The sequence below is a fragment of the Canis lupus genome, chromosome 1, assembly GCF_011100685.1.
Source record: "Canis lupus familiaris isolate Mischka breed German Shepherd chromosome 1, alternate assembly UU_Cfam_GSD_1.0, whole genome shotgun sequence".
NCBI classification, from domain to species: Eukaryota; Metazoa; Chordata; class Mammalia; order Carnivora; family Canidae; genus Canis; species Canis lupus.
The window spans coordinates 88675358-88690153 of record NC_049222.1 but is presented as its reverse complement, the minus strand read 5'-3'; the positions used below and the strand labels follow the sequence as shown (position 1 = coordinate 88690153).

Below are 14796 nucleotides of genomic sequence, written 5' to 3'. Positions count from 1 at the left end.
GACACTGCTAGGTGTAAAGTATATACCTGGAGGCCTAGATCTTATCTCCAGTGGGCAAATAGCCTCATTTTCTGAAATTCTCCCAGTATCAGATGGCTGGCCACTTTCTCTGTTAAAATGGTACATTTATTTACCTTTAGATACATATTGTATCAAAGGTATTTTTACATTTGACCGACTTTGCTAGGTTCTTACGTATCCACTAGCTCTTTGTGGATATAGACACTAGCTCTTTGTTTTTTTTTTTTTTTTTTAGATTTTATTTATTTATTCATGATAGTCACACAGAGAGAGAGACAGAGAGGCAGAGACACAGGCAGAGGGAGAAGCAGGCCCCACGCAGGGAGCCCGACGCGGGACTCGATCCTGGGTCCCCAGGATCGCGCCCCGGGCCAAAGGCAGGCACCAAACCGCTGCGCCACCCAGGGATCCCAACACTAGCTCTTTGAACCTGATTGGTGATTCTTTCTTGTAAGCAGGCAGGCAAGAATCATAAGGAATGCTTTCTTTAATATTTCCATGACTGGTTATGTGAAGAGTTTTCCCACTATGGGAGCTCCCCACTTCCTGCAAGGTACTATGACCTCTCAGAGAGGTTTATTTATTTAACTTCTATAAATACAGCTGCTTCGTGCATTGGTACCTCCTTGAGAAAGGACTTCTCAAATTACTGTCATAAACAGAAACCTGATTGCAGTGAAGGTTTCTGTCCAAAGATGGGTTTCTGCCTCGTGACTTGATTTGTGGGGACAGCCAGGACTGTACACTCCTCCTCCATGACCCCAGGGGAGCCTTCCCCTCAACCCCCATCCTCAGAAATTGGTTGGAGCCTCTGGCCTATTCTGTGTCTGTGGACCTGGTTGTACCATGGGGACATAACGTGTTACAGAAAACGGAAGATTATGGAAAACTGAACCTGGGCATTTATTTCTTGGTGATGGACATAACAATCTCATTCCTTTTCCTAACAAAGTTCAAAACCCAAACTCAAGTGAAGCCAAGCTATGTGGGTGGGTGACTCTGTACCCTGTGCCCCCAGAGCCCGGTAACCCCAACACCTTCCCAGGACATAAGGGAAGACCACTCTTTGTTTGTTTTAGTTGCTGTATCCACCTCATGTGAGTTCTCAAAGCTGAGTGGTCAGCTTCAGCAGAACACATTTTGTGTGTACTTGTTTGGGTTTCCTGTCCATCCTCAGTACTCATGAGCATGAACTGCTGATGGTTTCCTGGAGAGTTTGGTGTGAACTTGAAAGAGCCCAGGCTCTGGAGTCTCTTTCTGGGATGATTCTGGGTGGGAGGGCTCCTACTATTTCTGAGGCCCAGCTTCCTTCCTCATTCACCTGTGGTGTCCCATGGCCGCTTAGCTGATTTTTTAAGAGAGAAAAATCTCTTTTTATCTGCGGGGAGCAGAATTTCTAGAGGTAAGGCCAGGGTCTCCCATAGTTTGCAGACTTCCCCAGGTGATTCTGCCCCCTAGCTAGGGTTGAGGGGCCGTAAAGGATCAGGAAAAAACCTGCCAGGACATAGCACACCTGTTCCCTGCTCCCCACAGATCCCTGTGTACCCAAAAGATGTGAAATAAGAACTGCCTAATAGGGAGGGTACTTTCCTTTTCTTTTCTAGAAGCATCTTCTGTAACACGGAGGCTTTCTTGGTCATTATAGTGACCACCATAGGAAGCCATTCATTTGTGGTCCTTTTAGAGAAAATGTGCCCTCCTCTCCCCTACAGTGTTCCTTCTTAAAGGGATTCCATGGTCGTTTAAGATCTAAAGTGGACGGTGGTTCCTCTGACCTCCTGGCCCCAAGCAAGCCTCTCTTCTCTGTGAACATACAGGTGGCCATTGAGGGGGGGAATATCAAAGACCACCGGAGCTAACAAATGAACTAGCAAAGCTGAGGGTATTCACTTCCCTGGGGAGAACACAGCAGTGGAGGAACACGGGGAGTTGGCTGAAGGGGAAAGCAAAGGGATTTGGGAGTGCTGGAGAGATGGCTCAGGGGGTTATGCTAATTCGGGATTGAAGACTAGCCCTTTGGAGAGGACAGAAGGAGTCCCTAGTGCTCACTGGTTTTACTTTTAGGAAAAAAAGAACATCGCATCGTTTTCAACTTTGTTTCCTCTGCCGGTTGCATTTTTGTAAAAGGGCAGAGGAATAAAATGAAACCACTGTGAATCCACAGAGCGCCTTTCTGAAAAAAGCAGCCCTTGCATGCGGCTGGCCCAGAATCCTTCACCTGGCTCCTTCAGCTTATGCCCTTTTTCATATTTCAAGAACAGACATTAAACTTTTGCTCGTATCTCTTATTTTCATTCTCTGATATTCCACGGCCTGAGTACAGGTTTCCTGGTCTTCCCTGTATTTTTTTTTTTAAAGATTTTATTTATTTATTCATGAGAGACACACAGAAACAGAGGCAGAGACACAGGCAGAGGGAGAGGCAGGCTCCATGCAGGGAGTCCGATGTGGGACTCGATTCCACGACCCTGGGATCACAACCTGAGCCAAAGGCAGACACTCAACCACTGAGCCACCCAGGTGCACTAGAAGAGTGGATTCAAAAGAAATGATGGCATTGCACTTTATACATTCTCGCTTTCCTAAGAAACTGAAGGCTTTGATTATTAATAATCCATCTGCTTGGATTATTCCTCTGCTCCTGGGTCAGGAGACTGTCAGGAGGGGTGAAGGGTCTCCCCCACTGTCAGTGGGTAACCTTGCGGAGGCAGAGGCCATCACAAGGAAGCAAGAACCATCAGACCCACAGTCTGTAGGATGTGCTTCCTCATGCCAAGATGCTTTTCTAGGATGCTCGGCAGTGATGTCATTCCACTCCCACACATCTATGGAGCACGAATCAAAGGTGTGGAAGTGTTCTGTCCCCTGGACCCCCCGCCTCCTTACGAAGCTGTGGTGAGCCAGACAGACCAGGAACAGGTACGGGCCGTAGTTCTTCTTTGGCTTACTGACTGCTGTTAGAAAAAGCAGCACGGCCTACAGAGAGCAGTGGGAGTCTGGGTCCTGAGCATGCTTTTACGTTGAGTGGAGTCCAGGTCGGGGATGAGTTGAAGATCAAAAAATAACCCTCTTTTCTCCTGTGATGTAGGGATCTTCACTCCATATGCCAGAAGGATCAGAAGGTGCCATGAGCCCCTTGGAACCGATCTGCGTGCCAGTGATGCAAGGTAATAAACACATGATTGCTGCCCAAACTCAGGATTCACTTGAGGAAAACATCATGAAATAATGACTTATATGATATATTGTTGGAGGTCAGATAACTTGGAGCCAGTGGTTCAGATTACATTCTTCTCTCCAGGTGTAAAAATACTGTCAGCCATTGACAATTTAGAGATAATAACGTGAGCAGAAATAAAGATAGCCTCAGAATCTTTGCTGAGTAACCAGACTCTTCTCAGGGACCTGGGAAATGGATTACAGAGTTTAATTTGGCCTTCCTGTGTTTTCTCACCTAAGATCTTCTTTCTTCTGTTAAAATAAGATGGGCTATTTTAAAGGGAAAAAGGAGGGAACCCTGGGTGGTGCAGCGGTTTAGCACCTGCCTTTGGCCCAGGACGCGATCCTGGAGACCCGGGATCGAATCCTGCGTCGGGCTCCTGGTGTGTGGAGCCTGCTTCTCCCTCTGCCTATGTCTCTGCCTCTCTCTCTCTCTGTGTGACTATCATAAATAAATAAAAATTAAAAAAAAATAAAGGGGAAAAGGAGTTTTTTTTATTGTAAGGTGATTTGCTGTGAGATTGTGCCGTCATTGATAACCTCGGGTCCAGGCCATGCTGCCTTCACGGGTAGTGAATGCTGGTTTTCCGTCCTGCTTCAAAAAATGAGAGTCAGTTTACAGTTATCCCTGTCACTTAAGGGAACATTATTACAGCATTCTGTCTTTGGAGAGGTTTTAAATGGCCTGGAAAACTGTCCACCAGCACAAAATGGCAGTGGTGATAAATAATGGATCAACGCTCTAGCTATTTTTGATGTTGGTGATTTTTCAGCAGCACCATTTGGAACAAGTTTCTGTTCTGTTCACTTTACATCTTAGAATAATGCAGCAGTGTTCTCTTCCCTAAGTATGTTTGTGGTTCTTCCATTTCTTAAGAAAGTTTCCCAGATCCAGTCTTACCAATGATGTGATTCGATTGTCCTGAGCAGAAGTTGTCCATTTCTTGAATGTTTTACCCATCCAGTCAGCGGCCACTGGCTCTTTCCCTTGGCTGTCAGGACTTTCACAGCCTGGCTCACACTCTGGGTCTTGACACCTCCTCTGCCTGCATTGGGTCTGCAGCCCTCAGGGAAGTCACCTGACCTGTTATCATCCACCCACGTCACCTTGCATTGTCAGAAACTGGAAAACAGACTAGGAGCTTTCCAGTGCTGCACTAGGATGCTTCCCTGGAGAAGATTCTAAGCACTTGCAGAAAAAAACCCTGACATTTTGACAAGGCTTCTTTATTTTGCTCTTGGATTTAAAATTTTTTGTTTGCTTGCTTGAGGCTCAGAAGGGTTGTTTGGAGAGGCAGCGTTTCCCATAGTGCTGGGAAATAAAAACTTAAGGGGCCAGCAGCCTGAGCAAATGTGGTTGACTGTATTCCCCTGTCCCTGCAGGTTTGGGCTCACGGGTGTTTCCTACCCAACATTTTGAAGGCAGGAGCTGGTGAAATAATTTATGTTTCTTTTCTTTAAAAAAAAAAAAAAAACAGGTGAGGACATTCCTAACACACCTGGAGAAGAAAGCACATCCATCTCAATTCCTGATGCAAACCAGCTATATCCCATGCGAAGTCGGAGAGTCTTCCCACTCCTGAGGACAAGATCGAGGAGCGACCCTGTGCTGCACCATTCCGTGGAGAGAGGTGATGTCACTTCCCACGTTCTTTGCACAGCATCATGCGTGTTTGCCCAAAGGTGTCAGGTGAAAGCGGGTGGCTCTGGCTGCCCACTGCCCCGCGGTTTGAGAGGTCTCGAAAGAGGTTAAGAGGTCTTGGGAAAATAAAATATTCTACATGCACATTAAGAATATTCACCTGCCACAATTTTTAAGGCTGGTAGAGTTTTTTCTTTTGAAGTCATTGTCAGCAAAAGCATTTGGTTGCACATGATAGTGTTTTAGGTACACGAAAATAATGCAAACATCATTCTGATTTCTGGGTGCTCACAGTCTTACAGAAATAAACTTTCTCAAGGAAGAAGTTAAAGGGGTATATTTTTTATTTTTTTTTACCCCTTATGATCTGAGTTATCTTTTTATTTTATTTTTTACTGTGTATGGGTAGTTGAGTTATTTAAATCTGACCTGTTTTAAGAACTTTAGATAGAGTGAAACTCACACTCCAATTCTCTCCCTCTCTGTGTGGAGTTTGTTATAGACGTTATTTGAATAATTTTAAATTAAAAAACTTTTAAGAACTTAAAATAACATCGAGTCCTTTTTCTGAATACATGAATACTCGAACATCTCCAAATAGCTCTTCATTTGGAAAATTGTAAAAAAAAAAGTAAAGGAAACAAAGATAAAGGAAGAAAATGAAAATCTGTAATTCCACCAGCAGAGGCTCCTTTCTGTGACCTATTCTAACAAGTGCCTATGCTTTCCTCAAGCTCTGTGCAAATGACCACTTTGTAAATGCTCTCACCCAGCTCTCTCTGGGGCCCCGTGTCACCCCCTCCCAGTCTTGGCTCTGTCCTTCTGACAGCCTGTGTTGTTTGCCACAGCTCTGGACTGACCGAGTAGGAGCCAGAGAGAACAACTCCTCCTGTCTTCTGAGCAGGGAAGAGTCCCACCACCTGGGACCGACCGCGTGCCTCTGCAAACCCACAGGCCAGCAACCTGGCCCCTCAGCTCCCTAGGCCTGATTCACTGCAGGTCTCTAACCTGCCTGGCAAGTTGAGGACTCACGCTGGCCACCTGCCAGCTTCAACAGGAACTTGGCTGTCTGCACAGCTTAGTGAGATCCTTCTAGAATCCCCTCCTAATTTGTGGTCCTGCAAGGGGGAGGAGACATGTGTTTACCTGTTGGAGTCCTCCACTGTAGAACGGACCAGATTGCCTTCCAGTGACTAAGTGTAGTCCCTGACTATCCTCACACGTGAGTGTCTGTAGGGAGCTTTCCTGGAAAACTCTGGCTCTCTCTGACAGGCACATGGCAGCCTGGAGGATGGCCACTAACCTCAGTTTATAGAGCCTGCCTTTCTCCTGAGGAAAAGGAGTGCCCCCCCCCTTACTTCATTTGTTCTCCCACCCTCTGCTTCCTTGAATACCAAATTCCCAATCGCCAGGCCTTCACAGAAATCTCCAGACTCGTGTACACTGAAGGCTGCTGGCTGGCTTATGAACACAGAGACCAGGCCTGCATTCCCCTTCACCCACCTGATGGCGCAGTAATGTTCTGCTGGTCCTTAAACCCTTCCGACGTAGGTAGTTGTGGAAATGAGAGCCTGCGGGGGATTTCCCAGGCCACTGTTGACTTCTGGAATGACATGATTCTTCCGCACTTCAATTTTTCTTTCTGTAGTAGCCCTAGAGCTACCTCACAGCCATGGTGTGAGCGTGGATAAGCCAGCACCAGGCCCTGAGGATGTGTAGGACAAAGGTACAGTCAAAAGGAGCAGAGCACTCCACTCATCCCACAGTCTTGTCTCTCCTCAATCTCTCTCTTTAAGTGGTTCCTTCATCCTTCCCCCTTGGAGCATTCTCTCATCGGGTCAACCATCTTTTTTTCTGCTTGCCCGTCCATCCCCACATATCAGCCATCACCCCATGGAACTCTTGCTCTGTCTCAGGCTCCACCCTGGATGCTTTTCCTTATCATCTGTCTCTCCCTTGGTGGTTGTGTTTTATGTGGCACCATAAAATGTTCTGGGGACACGTTCTATTGGAACTTCAGGGAAGAAGCTTCCCTGAAGTGTTGTTTTTTGTTTTTGTTTTCCCCCTTTCCTTCTGCAAGATGAAAAGCAAGATGTGCATGGTTGTTGGCATTTGCAACATGCTTTCCACGCCCAGTTCAGTGGCCCCTTGCTGGGCTTACAGGGGCGTGGCCAACGGGCACATGTTGTTTGTCCCCACCCACAGCTGTCCCCGTGCTCAGCTGCGAAGCTGCAACGCAGACTGAGGGGAGACCAGATCTGGCCACGGTGACCCTGAGGAGGGGGTTGAAGTGCAGAGCTTCGCGATGCCGGCCACGGTCCCTGATCGATTACAAGTCCTACATGGACACAAAACTGCTGGTGGCGAGGTTCCTGGAGCAGTCCTCCTGCAGTATGACCCCAGACATCCATGAGCTCGTGGAAAACATTAAATCTGTTCTGAAGTCCGACGAGGAGCACATGGAGGAGGCCATCACAAGTGCCAGCTTCCTAGAACAGGTAGGTTTTTTTTTTTTAATTTTTATTTATTTATGATAGTCACAGAGAGAGAAAGAGAGAGAGGCAGAGACACAGGCAGAGGGAGAAGCAGGCTCCATGCACCGGGAGCCCGATGTGGGACTCGATCCCGGGTCTCCAGGATCACGCCCTGGGCCAAAGGCAGGCACCAAACTGCTGCGCCACCCAGGGATCCCTAGAACAGGTAGTTTTATCACAAGTCTTGGGCACAAGTCAGATCACTTGTTTCCATAGCAGCTGAAATGGCTTCTCTGATTTCCTGTCAGAAGTCACAGTAAGTTCATGGTCATGGTGTCAAGGAAATTGGGGTGAGGAGGTCTAGGGAGGGAGAAAGAGGAAGCTGGAGCATGTTCTTTTCAGACGTGATGAGTTTTCCATAAGTTTCTTGGCCCAGGGAGAGAAACTAATTTCCCCGGGATGTGGAAGCATCCTTGGGAAAAGAAAGCATGGGGTCCGGGCAGTGCGGGGCATGTTCAGTGCTTGACTTGCTGAGTTGGGTTTCCCTGGATAGGGCATGGTGTCCCAGCCCTTTGGCAGTGATGGACCAACATGAATTTTAATATTGGCAGGATTCTGGGAACTCTTCGATATTCCCACAAGATGTTGACAGGATACCTAAGCTGATAGGACTTAAAGGAATAAATATCTTTTCTCTATAGATTATAGATTTAAAAAGCACAATTCCCTAATCTGAGACCACCCAGTGGAAAGATAAAATTGGGCATAATCCATTTGGGTGTCAGTCTTCTCATTTTTATTTATTTATTTTTAAAAGATTTTATTCATTTGAGACAGAGCACGCACACATGTGCACAGGCAGTGGGGAGGAGCAGAGGGAGAAGGAGAAGCGGCCTCTCTGATGAGCAGGGACCCCATGCAGGACTTGATCCCAGGATCCTGAGATCATGACCTGAACCAAAGGCAGATGCTTTGGTTTGCCACCCAGGTGCCCCAGTTTTCTCATTTTTATTTTTATTTATTTATCTATTTATATTTTAAAGATTTTATTATTTATTTAAGAGAGAGAGCAAGAACCAGGGGTAGGATCAGAGGGAAAGGGAGAAGCAGACTTCACCCAGTGGGGGGCCCGACATGGAGCTCAATCCCAGGACCCTGAGATTGTGACCTGAGCTGAAGGCAGATGCCCAACCAACTGAGCCACCCAGGCGCCCCAGTTTTCTCATTTTTAAAATGAAGTGTTGGACTAGGTGGTCTAAACACCTATACCTCTGAATGAATGGGATTTCTTTCTGATGAGAACTAGGGGTGGGTCACAGCTTTAATTACCCACTTCTTTTAAAAGCTGTTACCTGGAGCTCCAGGGTGGTGCAGTGGGTTAAGCATCCAACTGTTGACTTCGGCTCAGGTCATGGTCTCACAATCCTAGGATCAAGTCCTGCACTCCCACACTCAGCAGGGAGTCTGCTTGAGATTCCCTCTCCCTCTGCCCCTTCCCTTGAGCTCTCTATAAATAAGTAAATCTTAAAAAAAAAAAAAAAAAAGCTGTTACTTTTTAGGCATTTGCTTCGTTGCCCCTTGAATGTGGGGTGGCTGCTGTAGACATCAGGGCACAGCAGCTCATGGACATTAGCTGCCTTGTGCCTTTGTGCAGTAAGTGACCAACACACATTGGGCAGTGGAGTCCTAGGTGAGTTAAGACAGATTGAATAAACCCCTTCTCACTTGCTACTGCTGGCCTCTTCTTACAGAAGCCAGAAGCCAGTTTCTCTCCCAGCCCCTCAGGGAAGCAGAAGAGCGATGTGACTACTGGCATGAGGAGCTACATGAACCGAGGACCCTCTTGTTGTCTGCTTTCTAATAGAGTGGTCAGCTGGTGGTCTAGGGTCAGGCTGCGGGCAGTATCTGTGCAGGGGAGACATTTATCTCCTCATAACCCTGGTCTGTGCCAGAAGTCATTCCCAGCCTCCTTCCCTCTGTCCAGCCCCAATAGCCCAATACACAGAGCAAGTACTTGGAGCCACTCCTGGAAGGCTGCCAACCTCTAGTGAGGTAAGAGTCCGTATTGGCCAAACCTTTGGTCTGGATCTTCTGCACAGTCTTCCCTGGAAAATAGCTTTGGGGAAAATGAACAAGCACTTACAACTCATCAGATGCTCTCACTACAGATGTTTGCTGGGTCTTTGTGCCAAGTCTGGATGAAAGTTCATGTGTTGGGACTATTGCAGTGGACTCCGGGCCATGTGCTGGCGCCTCTCAGGAGCTGATCCCAGTGGGGAGGCATCCTAGTACCACTTCCCCAACCCACCTCCAGACACAAGGAGGTGGGGACAAGTAGAAGGAGAGCTTTTATTTCTGACTCTACCCAGCTTTGCACATTTTCATTTTTTCTAGTATTACTTGAATAGGTTTTCAATTCGTTGAAATGTTTATTTGTTTCAAAACCACTTGCCTTAACTTACGTGTAGCAACAGTTGACATCTGTGCACGTTGGAGTTTTCTTAATGAAGAAAAAGGACAGGGCTTTAAAGACCAATATAATAACAGTGTGATAGCAAAATCTAATGTCCCATCTTTTGGAGGGATTAAACTTCTAATGACTTTAAAATCTCCGAATGGTGCAAACTAAACCAGAAGGCATTCCAGGGACTGCTCTGTGACCTTTAGGTGGAAATGAAGTGCCTGGGTTTTCTCAAGGTGATAACAGTATCGTAGGTCCTATAGTCATGACTAGGCAACTCCTGGTAATTGTACATACTGGACAGATCTCCCCTGCTCAGTCCCAGATGGATGAAGAGTTTCCCTATGTTTGCCATTTTCCAAAGTAAGTGATATTGTATACATATTTAAAGTTACGTATGTGCTACGTTGTAAAACAGATCTTGCAGTGGAACCATTCTTAAGCATTTGTACAAATAAATTGGCCTAGCTTTTATTATTATTATTATTATTATTATTATTATTATTTAATTGAAGGGTTATCTGGTCAATCAGAAGCATCACTGGCTTTGGGGTTGACATTTTATAAACTCACTAGCAGGTCACAATGCCAGATCCGTGGGTATCAACTTTTCAAGAACTTCCATATCACCTGGGTTCTCACTAGAACTAGAGATGCTGCATCCCAGTTGCTGTGGGGGAGTCGGGAATCCACACTACCCACTCCCCTCCTCTCCAGAAATGGGTGACCCTGGTGAGAACCACTGTCTCAGACCCCAGGGAAATTAGATAAAAATGATGAGAAGAATGTTAAATGTAAAGCAAGAACCTGCAGTGGATGAATCAGGGATGTGAAGTGAGGCAGGTCGGCAGCTGAACATTTGGGGAATTTTGTAGGGACGTGAGGCAAGTGGGAGTCTGTTGAAAGTATCTCTGGAACTCCAAGTGCCTTCCACTTTGGGAAAATATCCTATGATCTTTTCCAAAAGCAACTAAGATAAGCAGCGCATGGCTGATCAAGGAGGCAGGTTGGAGGGCCGCATCTGGTGGAGCCTGACGTCTCTCTCCCCCACTTATTCTCCCCAAGATCATGGCCCCGTTGCAGCCCAGCACTTCCCGGGCCCACGTGCCACCATCGCGGAGACAACCTGGCCTCTTGCACCTGCGGAGCTGCGGAGACCTCAGCACCTTTGTCCCTGCGGGGAGGCCCCGAGCCGAGAGGAGGCCCCGGCGAGCAGTGGAGGCTGAGCGGCCCCACAGCCTCATCGGTGTCATCCGGGAGACCATCCTGTGAACCTGGGGGGCCAGGCACCCCTTTCCCCGTCGGCCTGAGTGAGGAGCAGGAAGGAAGATGCACCCCGATGGCAGCAGGATGATCGCTCCTGACCTTGGAGCGCCCTGGCTGGGAGTGCGCATGCCCTCTCAGAAGGGGGGCACTCCAGAGGACATTTGTTCCCGTGTTCTGCTGACTGAGGACATACAGGGGTGGATAAGCGGGTTCTTGCAGGCCCATCTGGCTATTAGATGCGCTGGAGGCGGTGGAGGCAGCATCCTTCCAGCCTCGGCCAAGTGCCCAGGTCCCGTGGACAGAAACTGGGTTAAAGATTCTTTGCCTGCCTCCCTCCCCGTGGCTGTTGGGCTGACCTGAGTTCCTCCCTCAGTGAAGGACAGAGCTGCTGGGCCGCTACTCAGAGCCTCCACAGCCTTTGGTGGCTCAGCCAGGGAGCAGTGGGCACAGACGCAGGATGACTAACCCCCATGTGCTGCACTTGTCAAGCTTCGTTTTAGGGCACCCCCAAGTCACAGTCTCTTTAGGAAAAATGGGAAACTCGGTCAGTGATAAATAGTAATGAAAGATGTTGAGAGGGAGGTTCTTGTGGATTCCATTTATTCCTGCTTGCAAAACTAGAGATGGCTAAGTCCCCACCGAGAATAAAAATGTGTACTTTGGACCTCTGGGCTCGCTGTACCATATTTGTGTGTTCGCAAGTGGCCAGGCCTTTCCTTAGGAGGGGTTGAGAACTTGGGGCAGTGGTGGGCAGCTGCTCAGTGCCAGGCAGGCCACCAGGCCAGTTTCACCTGCAAAGCAACCCTCCCGCCTCCCCCATAACAATGCAACCTTCTCTTTGTTCAGCCAGGTCTTAGCTGAGAAGCTATGTGGGGCTGCCTTCTCCCGGGGACTATAGACTGGGGGATAGAGAAGGCTTCTTTGAGGAGATGAGGTTTGAGCTGGGCTTGCCTTTGAGGGGCAGGGAAGGGTGTTCCAGGCGGATGGAAGAGCCAATGCAAGGGCCCTCAGCACCAGAGGCCAGTGGGGCCAGATCGAGGGGAGTGGAGGGGAGAGCCTCAGGCGGGATTTTATGCTAACAGTGAGATAACACGGAAGAGTTTTCAATAGGAGTCACAGATCTAATTTGAATTTCAAGAGATCATGGGCCCCTGGAGAATAGGTTGGGGTGCGAGGCTGTGACATGAGGGAGTGCCGGCCTCTGCTGGGCACCCCCTGTGTTCTAGGTACTGTGTTAGTGGCTTCCCACACTCTCAGGTCACCGCCCAGCAGCCTAAGAGGTGAACGCTCTTACTGTGCCCATTTTACAGACGAGGAAGAGGAGGCTGAGTCCCTGGCCCAAGGTGGCTCCAACGTTCAGTGCTGTAGAGATGCCAGGTGCACCCAAGCAGCCCATCTCCAGAAGCCACTCTGCAGGTCTCCGCCTCCCAGGTAAGCAGCACTTGGGCGTTTCCTGTTTCTCTGACGAGGTGCTGGGTAAGGCTTCTCCCATGGCTAATGGGAGCCCAGACTGCCCTGGGCGCTGCAAGCCAACAGGCCAGGCCACGGTGGGAAGTGTGGAGGGGCCTGGGGACCGAGTGACCGAGGAGGGAAAGACAGTTTGGAGGCGTTGGGTGGGGGGGGCTGGAGGTAAGACATGGCTGTGGAGGCAGAGCTGGAAGCCAGGGAGAGCTGGGGGGGCTGATTGGCTTTTGGGGGGCTGTTGTCAGTGGAGGGGGTTGGTGGGGGCTTCCCCATGGCACTTGCTCTGTTCTCATCCACCCACCCACAGGCACTGACTTCTCTGTGCAATTGAGCCATCTCTTGATTGCTCCAGAAGCCCTAGCTGTGAGCATCGTAGCTGCTCCCCGGCCCGGGCTGCTTTGAGGGGGCGGTGGGGGCTCCACTGTGCTACTAGCCCCTGCCTAACACAGGCTCTCAGATAGCAAATAGCCCCACCTAGGTGCCCTCCTCCTGCCCCTCCCCCCCAGCCTGTGGTCTCCAGGTGTGGCTCCTATAACCTGGGCTTTCTGTTATTCTGTATGTTGGCAAATTGAACACCAATAAAAAATAAATTTATTATTAAAAAAAAATGTGGGGACCTGTCTCTGCTTTGAAGACTTGATCTTGCCACCTGGGAATGTCCCGTGTATTTCCAAGATCTGAAGGTATTGATGAAGTTAGAAAACTGACTTCCATCTTTCTTCTCAGACTATAGGAATATTAAAGTAAAAAAAAAAAAGCAATATAATTATAATAGAAATTCTATATACATACATTTATAACTTATATTTATTATATTTATATATATTTATAATATTAATATAATATATATATATATATTATATTGTTGTTGCTGTTGTTGTTGTTTTTGCCCTGGGAGGGAATTAGAGGTTATACAATTCATCTCCCTGTTAGTTTGGGTATACTTTGAAATACTTAAGCATTTTCATGTGATATACATATTCATACATAAGTATGAGTATGAGTATGAGTATGCCCTCCCTGAGTATATGCAGGGAGGGCAGCCCATTTGCATTTGGGAGTCCCTTCAGAATCACAGTCCAGAGGTAGTGACAAAGCATCTCATTTTTAAAAATTTTATATATATTTTATATATATAATTATATATATATATATATATTTTTTTTTTTTGCCAACATATAGTATAGCACCCAGTGCGCATCCCATCAAGTGTCCCCCTCAGTGCCCGTCACCCAGTCATCCCATTGACAAAGCATCTCAAATGTGGTTATCAAAATTACACCAGAGGGCTGATTAATTAGGGGTTTTTGAAAGAAGTTTTCACTGGGGAAGTTCAAGGTCTGTGGCTGGGCAGTACCATCACCATTGCCTCTGCCTCAGCGGGGAGGAGGAAGCTGAGATTGTCAAGGGATGGATCAGGACACGGGCTGCTCCTTCGTAATGGTGTCATGTCTGCCTCACCCTTTCACACGAGCTGTGTGTCCGAGTGTCTGAGGACCATGTGGGACTCTTCCAGGCTTGCAGACTGTTTTGTGCAGACATGTCAGTGAGTGTTGGTGTCTGGCTGCCAGAATTTCTTCAAAGACCTGCTTTCCTTGGGACACCCTGCCCAATGGTGAGACTGGGGAGAGAGGTGTCCATAGCCCCTTGTATTCACAAAAAGAAGCAAACATGTGCTGAACAGCCACATTGGCTGGGTCCAATCACTGCACACCCTCACTTTGCATACGATGAAGCCGGGACCCAGAGCCAAGAGTGGAGCAGCAGCAGGAGCCCAGCACTCCGGCTCCTGGACCCGGGCTGATGGTACAGGTCAGAGCTTCCCACACTACCTGGGATGAAGGACTCTCCATCCAACCTGTCATGGACCCTCCAACCTGTCATGGACCGAAGCTTTGGTAAATTAGGATAAATTGATGGAAAATGGTGTTAGTCGACTTAGGACAGTTATACCATCATACCACAGATTGGGTGGGCTCGAGCACCAGAAACTTAATTTCTCACAGTTCTGGGAGCCTGGAAAAGTCCAGGATCAAGGTGGCGGCACAGTCTGTGTCTGGTGAGAACATCCACCTTCCTGGCTTGCCCATGGTGCCTTCTTGCTGTGTTTCACTGGGGACAGAGAGAGACTCTGCTCTCGTCCCCTTCTAGGGACACTGATTCAATCATGGGGGCTCCACCTTCATGACCTCACAAAAGCTCAATTATCTGCCAAAGGATCCACCTCCAGAGACCCTCCCCCTGGGGCT

At 48.1% G+C, this 14796-nt stretch overlaps 1 protein-coding gene and 1 long non-coding RNA gene across 2 annotated transcripts in view; one reads left to right on the top strand and one right to left on the bottom strand.

Moving 5' to 3' along the window:
• FAM189A2 (family with sequence similarity 189 member A2) overlaps window positions 1–11754 on the top strand; it is a 63638-nt gene extending 51884 nt beyond the window's left edge. The window contains exons 7-11 of the mRNA XM_038527135.1: window positions 2811–2940; window positions 3110–3188; window positions 4719–4871; window positions 7088–7380; window positions 10883–11754. Coding sequence (XP_038383063.1) covers window positions 2811–2940; window positions 3110–3188; window positions 4719–4871; window positions 7088–7380; window positions 10883–11089 — 862 coding nt within the window. The 3' untranslated portion in view covers window positions 11090–11754. The remainder of the gene's footprint in view (window positions 1–2810; window positions 2941–3109; window positions 3189–4718; window positions 4872–7087; window positions 7381–10882) is intronic.
• Window positions 11755–13121: 1367 nt separating this feature from the next.
• Window positions 13122–14796, bottom strand: LOC111096747. Its single transcript, XR_005354206.1, has 2 exons — window positions 14009–14796; window positions 13122–13274 (listed from the first exon to the last, which is right to left on the bottom strand). It is a non-coding gene; the product is annotated as an uncharacterized LOC111096747 (long non-coding RNA).